Below are 7,306 nucleotides of genomic sequence, written 5' to 3' on the forward strand. Positions count from 1 at the left end.
ATGCATCCACTCATAACGAGCCCTTGGCAATACCGTTGCCCTGAGGTGGTCATATCTCTCTTTTAAGTCTTTCGACAATTCAAGTGGATCTTTCACTGTCAAGTATTCCATTTTCAGGCTTTCATCTAGATGATGACGAAGAAAAATCATAGCCTTTGCTTTATCCTGATTTGATGTTGTATTTCCTTCAATTATAGCATCACCAAGACCCTTAGCGGTAAGGTGAATTCCAGCATCAAGTACCCATGACAAATAATTTTTACCAAAAATATCAAGTGCCACAAATTCCAATTTTGACAAGTTTGACATGATGAAAATTAATTTGAAAGTAACAAAGATAACTTAAAAAATAAATTTTTTTAGTAGATATACCTGATATAGAAGTTAATTTTTTGAAAAATTAGAGTTTCGTGCTGATAACGTGTTATAAACTAACTAACTTAAGAATTTTATAAAGGAAGAAGAGCAAGAGAATATATATATATATATATATATATAAAGTATTAATATAGAGAGAGTAGTAATATAGAGAGTAGTAGTAATTCTCTTTTTTTATGTGTGTTTTTACATTGAAGTATAAGGCTATATTTATTGTCATATATACAAGTGGAGGAAAATATTAGTGGTCAATTTACCCACTTAAAAAGTAAATGGACTATCCACCATTGTAAAGTGGACAACCATTTTACTTGGTTGATAATATGTCAATAATTGTAGGCCAAATATATATATAGTCAGAGACTTTTAAACTTGGTCTCAATTTTTACTTTGGCACATTAATTCAAGTTAGACAGTGTTAGTAATCGATCACGATTTTTGTTTTTGCGTCTCTGTCATTTATATCCTTAATAAAATGAATATTTGGTTACTTTAAATAATCAGTTTTCTTATTCAGAGTAAATAAATATGCTTCATCAAAATCAAAATGTTAGTAGTCAGTTCTAAAATAAATATTCTCACACCATAACTTTAAACTACATTGAAAATAATAATAATAATAATGCTTAGCAGAGGCCGAAGCAAGTAGGAGCGAGGGTTCATCCAAATCTATTTGGTGAAGAATTACACAGTTTTTATTTTTTATTTTTTATGTATATATAGTAATTATTGAAATTTTGGCTACGCTAATGCTACTTAGGCGGCTACGTTCAACCAAGTGTACAAGTCTTATCTACCTCTATTTCCTAGAAAGTGAGGCTTCAAAATAAGAATACTTACTATTCATCATTTTTCTGAAACAAGCAAACAGACGAATTGTCTGAGACAATGTCATCCACATTATAACAAGGTAATTAGATTGATATTTATTTGTTTCTTGTACTGCTAATTAGATGAAAAGAAATTTAAACATCTTTGATTCTTGAAATGGAATCAAATAATCACTCATCTCTGACATGTGATTACTTTGATGGAGTCCTTAATTACATTAACCAGATGCTTATGGAAGAAGAGGAAGACTTAGAATAGGCATTGTATGCTTCAAGATTCTTTAGCTCTACAAACTACTGAGAAATCCTTTTATGATGCCCTTTCTGCAGATCAACAATTAATTCAACATACTTGTATGAATTATTATACAGAAAAGGTTCAAAAATATCCTCAATGTTATAAGGATTTTAGTGATTCTGTAAGGGCCAACAAGAAATAAGTATTTAGCAAGTTGTTCAGAAGGATTTGATCAAACAGAGTTGTATGATACAACACTTCTTCGTTCTTCCAAGAATCCTGGATTTTATAGCGATCCGCCATGTTGTCAGAGTACTGATGGTTCAATAGAGGAACAACTAGCTAATAAGCCATTATATGTTGAATCAAGAATGCCAAAACGAGGAAGACCACTAGCTGGTGCAAAACGAGTCATCGCGAATGCATTTGTGGAGTCTGTTAACTCAATGTGCACAGCCCATGAAAAGCTCAAGCTGATTAGGCTACACTGTTCTCCATATGGTGATGCAACAGAAAGAATGGCAGACTACTTTGCTGATGCCCTCAAGGCTCGTTTGGCTGGCACTGGAATAGAACTGTATACAGTTTTTGCCAAGAAGACAATATCTGCTGCAGACATATTAAAAGCCTTTCAGGTTAGAGGCAAGTTATGCGGGTTCAACTGAATCCATTGCTATCATGTGCAGAAAAAGTTTTAAAACATGTACAATATAGTAATAAGTTTACTGTCATTCTGAACTCACTGACTTTAGATCCTAAATTCGCCTTTGTTTCAGGTGTATGTTACAGCGTGCCCATTCAGGAAGATGTCTAACATATTTGCTAACAAGTCAATTGGGATGCTGACAAGGGAAGCAGCAAGTATACACATTATTTATTTTGGTATTCTGTACTGTTTCCAATGGCCATGTTTTATTCAGGAAATTTCCCTTAGGTTATCAGGACCTCCTAAACTTCGGATTACAGGAACAGATTTTCCACAACCTGGATTCAGACCAGCAGAGAGAGTTGAGGAGACAAGGCGTCGCTTAGCAAAGTATTGCAGGAGATTTAATGTCCCTTTTGAGTATAATGCTATAGCTAAGAAATGGGATTCTATCCAGCTGGAGGATCTCAAGATAAACAGAGATGAGATGATTGTTGTTAATTGCTTATATATGTGCCTGATGAAACAGTATACGAACACAGTCCAAGGGATGATGTGTTAAGATTGATTAAGCAAATGAAGCCTGATGTTTTCCTTCATGGAATTGTTAACAGGGCATGTAACTCAATTTTCTTTATATCTCGACTTAAGGAGGCACTATTCCACTTCTCTTCTCTGTTTGACATGATGGAGGCAACTGTACCGCGTGAAAATCAAGAAAGAGTGCTGTTTGAGAAGGTGAATTTCGGGAAGGAAATTATGAACATTGTGGCTTGTGAAGGTACTGCAAGAGTTGAAAGGACAGAACCATATAAGCAGTGGCAGTTGAGAAACCAGAGAGCCGGCTTTAGGCAGCTTCCATTAGACAAGCACATAGTTAAAGAAGTGAGGGCCAAGGTGCAACGGCGATACCATAAGGACTTTTTGGTGGATGAAGATGGTTACTGGATGCTGCAGGGATGGAAAGGCAGACTTATATATGCTCTTTCTTGTTGGAAACGTGGTGATAATTGATCAATCAGAAGTCTAATTACATTTTAACAAACTGAACAATTTGATTTTATCATGTGTGCTGGCACTTATATCGTTCATGCTTGCTTTTGATGAATGGAATACAAGAAGCTAGAAATTAGGCAATTATCAGTACAACATCCCTAGAGTTCTTATTCATCTTTGATTAAGCCTGAAACATTCATTGATCTGAGGTGACCTTTTTGACTATTGATCCTTGTTTACTCTATTATTTCAATCACGTGTTGTTTTTGAGTATACGCCAATTCTCAAAGGGGCTAGAACTACATGTTGCTTTTACAGAAACAAGAAGTTTAATGCATTCACACCAATTAGTTCATAAAGCTGTAAGCTTGTGAATCTCAACTTTTGTAGTGATGCTATGGAGGTTCATGGAAAATTCTTATGCAGGTCACTTTGCATTATAATACTAAAACAACTACCATTATTGGGTATCAAACCAATGACAATGGACTATCCAAGTTGATTCTTTTCTGCCAATAAGCTCCACTTTCATAATACGAATGAGAAGAGGAAGAAAAGGGGTGGGGGTGAGGGTAATTTCATATAGTGACAATATAAATTACATTTATGAAGCTAAGAAAATAATTAAAGCAGATCTAGACATTGAAGATGAAAGGTGGTTGGATCAAAAGTCATGTCACAACCAAATACTTAATATTCAAACATGTTTCAGCAGCCATCATCGACTTCACATGCCAAAACTTACTTCTAGAAAGAAGTTTTGATAACTATAGTCACATGAGAAATTTCACATTCACCAAGCAATAAATAATACAGCTAGGGACCGTGAAATCAATGAAACAACTGTTATTCAGGTTAACAGGCAAAAGAAGAAACAAGACAAGGAAAAGAGAAAGTAAAAAAATTAAATAACTACAACTATATGGTTGTCTTTATTGTGAGATTACACAACTAAACTCTCACTTCAATTGCAATCTCTTTCGAGTAGCGAATGTCTGGTTTAACATCTTCCCATAACTCCGGTAATGCTTCCTTCATGTTATGAATGCTTTCTAGTGCATGATCTATACCTTTTGTTCTATGCGAGGCGCCCACCTATACCAAAATAAACGAAATTCATATGCATATTAGTAAGAATTAAGGAGGACGAAAGTAGTAAGAATTAAGAGGACGAAAGTGAGATTCTTTTTCGTTTTGTTGCTCCCAAAGTTGGTGGTAATTCAACTTACCCATACAGTATGAAGGCCCGTGAGCTTAGCAATCTGAAGATTACGAACCGAGTCATCAAAGAACAGCTGAGGAAAGCAGAAAGATAAAAGTATTAGGTTAGAATTCAGGTTAATCAGTAAAAGATGGAAATACCAAAATCAAGGCTAATTACATACCGTCTTCAGAGGGTTAATATTGGCTATTTTAAAAGCTTGTTCATAGGCTTCTTCGAAGGGTTTGCAAACAATAAGAGTACTAGGGGATTCTGAAAGGAGAAGCATATCTAGTATTAGTTAATATATTTGAAACGTCTCGAGAGTGAAATGGAATTAGATTTGGCAACAGACTCACCACCATTGTTGTTGTCTTGTACACTGCTGTTGTTGTTAGGATTTACAGTCTCAAAGCATATGATATCATCAAAGCAGTCCTCTAATCCCAGCCTGCTCAGAACTTTTGCCACATGGGCTTCATTTGCATTTGAAAATATCTGTTTCAATCACAACAGATTTGCACATTACACCAACATTGTCATACAAAGTGTATGCGGTCACTAAGGTACTTGTTTGTTTGTAGTGCTATGGAAGAAGTATGTGTAACTTACAACTTTCCGAACAGGCAAGCTATGCAAAAGATTCCTCAGAACATGGTCATGCTTTAAAAGTTCATAAGGTAATCTACCATGTACAAAACTGTCAATGAAGATCGTATAAGGTACTTCTCATTTAAAAACAATATAAAGAGACCATGTAAGGAAACATAGAGAAGAAGTGGTACCGATGGTAGTCGTCATAATCAAAGTCGTAACCAATGGCCTGAAAAAATTGAATGACAAGTTTAGCATATGAACAATTGAGACTAACTGTGCATAGTTAATTTACACAAGCGATTATCTTACCCTGAGACCAGCCATGGTTGTTCCATACTCCTTATATAAGCTTATACACATTTCTGGAACTTTAGTCTCATCAATCCCAAGCTTTTCAATCATATAATCTAAAAGATGCAACCATGGGAAGATTATTGATTATTCGATCCAACAAACATTAATCTAGGAAGCAATTCTGTGAGGAAATATCAAAGTAAAGAGAACTGCTAAAGTACCAATGATATTCTTGGTGCATTGTGCTGAAATACCAGAGCTCAGTGGATAAAGTGTATCATCAACATCTGCAAATTGAGGTAGAAGCACTTTTAGGAATAAATACACAAGGCAATCTTCCCTTGTAAGGAGAACACATAATAGGTATAAAGCCTTACCAAAGAGAAGACACTCGTATTTTGGCCCTGAAACTCGCTTGTAGCTGTCTTCATGCTCCATTTTGTACTAAGGATCTTAAAAAATATAAACATCAAAATTAGTATTTGGCTGACAAATGAGATACACGAACGATAGAAGTTCTAAAGTATAGATGATAAGGCTATTGAAAGAGAGGATAAAGCTCAATTAAAAACTGGAGCTCATGACATATCACACTGATAATACTTGTATCCCTCCACAACAATTGAAAGAAGAAAATAGAAACATGCCTTAAGCTCCTCTAATAGGAATCCTTTCCCACAGAACGATGGAGAGGAATACAACACGGACTGCAAAAGAAGCCTCTTTGGTAATGGTTCAAAGGTGATTGACTCACTATTATCATAAGCAGATCAACATTAGGGCGACTAAAATGTCCAGATAATAAAGGAGAAGATCAAACATGGCTTTTCCAGCTTCATAAGAGTTACTAATAGAGAAGTTAATTTAAAACTGCTTAATTAGCAGATAAGAAATGAAATTTTATTGGATGTCCCTCCTGATAAAATTGGAAATACTCAAAAACTCAAACAACAACATACAAATGAAATCTCACAAGTGAGGTCAATGGAGGGTAGAGCGTGCCCAGAGCTAATCCCTACATGCTGGGGATAGAGAGGCTGTTTCTAGAGGACCCTTGGCTCGAGTAGAGTACAAACTAATCAAAGTAGGTATGAAAAGGAAAATGGCAGGGCAAGAACTCAGAAACTCAAACAATAGTATTATATCTACCAGCAACCTCAATTAACTTGATTATCATTAGCTGCTGATCAAAATTCAATCTTGATCTTTGAGAAATAAGAGAATCATACAAGAGGAAAGAATCAAACAGGGCAACCAGTATATTCCTCTTTAACCGACTATCTCCACAATATTGGTATAGTTTATTCATCATTAACCACTCTTTGCTAAAAAAAAAAAAAAGGGGGCAGAAACAGTACAGGAAGAAGATCAATCCTTATAAAAACTGAACCTTTACTTCACAAAGATTCAACGGGACAAGATATTCAATCACATTACTTTAACAACAGGGGAATATCAACAAACAAAAAAGAAGAAGAAAAAGACAATCTAGGCAAAAAAAACAAACAAGAAAACTCCTAAAACTGGAACGAAGTCCGAAAAAATAGGAGTACCATTTGGAGAAGGAGACTAGAAAGACAACATTATTAAATCGTTAAGGAGGACATTCACAAGAACAAACAAGAGAAAGAAACATTATAATCTGAAAAGTACAATCAAGGAAACAACACACAAAACTGGAACAAAATCATAAAAAATGGGGAAAGCAATTGAAAAAAAGAGATCATTACCAGATCTCTCAATGAGAATGTGGAAGTTGCTTTGAGCAGTTTCCTCGATTGCTATAATAAAAGAAAGGCTGGAAATAAAGACGGAGGACAATCAAAGGATGCAACTTCAGGAGTGTATTTATAGCAGAAACTTTAAAATGAAGGGAACAACGAATTAAAAAAGCTTCCTTCTAGTTGTTTCATAAAGTAGGGGGACAAGATTGGCCGAAAGGGATTGACCAAAGTCTTGGGTCCTACGTCTACAATTCTGACCAATTAGTTTTCAAAAATGCATCTTTTTCTCAAACCACATAAATATCTGATGCCCCAATTTGACGGGAAGTGCAGTGTAGTCGACAATAATAAGAGCCCGTTTGGATTGACTTTAAGTTGGTCAAAATCAATTTAAAGTGGCTT

General features: G+C 35.2%; 2 protein-coding genes across 2 annotated transcripts; one reads left to right on the top strand and one right to left on the bottom strand.

Annotated features, from left to right (window-relative positions):
* Positions 1–1,338: 1,338 nt before the first annotated feature.
* On the top strand, positions 1,339–3,640 carry LOC129901067 (scarecrow-like protein 33). The gene is given in 3 exon segments (XM_055976188.1): positions 1,339–2,081; positions 2,223–2,601; positions 2,604–3,640. Coding segments are annotated over 3 exon segments (1,146 nt in total). The 5' UTR covers positions 1,339–1,817; the 3' UTR covers positions 3,107–3,640.
* Positions 3,641–3,914: 274 nt separating this feature from the next.
* On the bottom strand, positions 3,915–7,088 carry LOC129901068 (uncharacterized protein C24B11.05-like). The gene is made up of 10 exons (XM_055976189.1): positions 6,911–7,088; positions 5,558–5,632; positions 5,402–5,467; positions 5,196–5,293; positions 5,075–5,112; positions 4,902–4,989; positions 4,649–4,787; positions 4,474–4,562; positions 4,318–4,383; positions 3,915–4,183 (listed from the first exon to the last, which is right to left on the bottom strand). Exons 2-10 carry the CDS (start codon positions 5,616–5,618, stop codon positions 4,040–4,042), a joined length of 789 nt encoding a protein of 262 aa, XP_055832164.1. The 5' UTR covers positions 5,619–5,632; positions 6,911–7,088; the 3' UTR covers positions 3,915–4,039.
* Between the last annotated feature and the right edge of the window lie 218 nt (positions 7,089–7,306).

This window comes from Solanum dulcamara, chromosome 8 (genome assembly GCF_947179165.1).
Source record: "Solanum dulcamara chromosome 8, daSolDulc1.2, whole genome shotgun sequence".
Taxonomy (NCBI): Eukaryota; Viridiplantae; Streptophyta; class Magnoliopsida; order Solanales; family Solanaceae; genus Solanum; species Solanum dulcamara.

Coding starts and splice junctions, on each gene's coding strand:
- LOC129901068 (XM_055976189.1), bottom strand. CDS start 5,618: ATGGAGCATGAAGACAGCTACAAGCGAGTTTCAGGGCCAAAATACGAG. Junction 5,113..5,195: donor CAACCATGGCTGGTCTCAGG/GTAAGATAATCG, acceptor CAATTTTTTCAG/GCCATTGGTTACGACTTTGA. Junction 4,788..4,901: donor GCTTGCCTGTTCGGAAAGTT/GTAAGTTACACA, acceptor TGATTGAAACAG/ATATTTTCAAATGCAAATGA.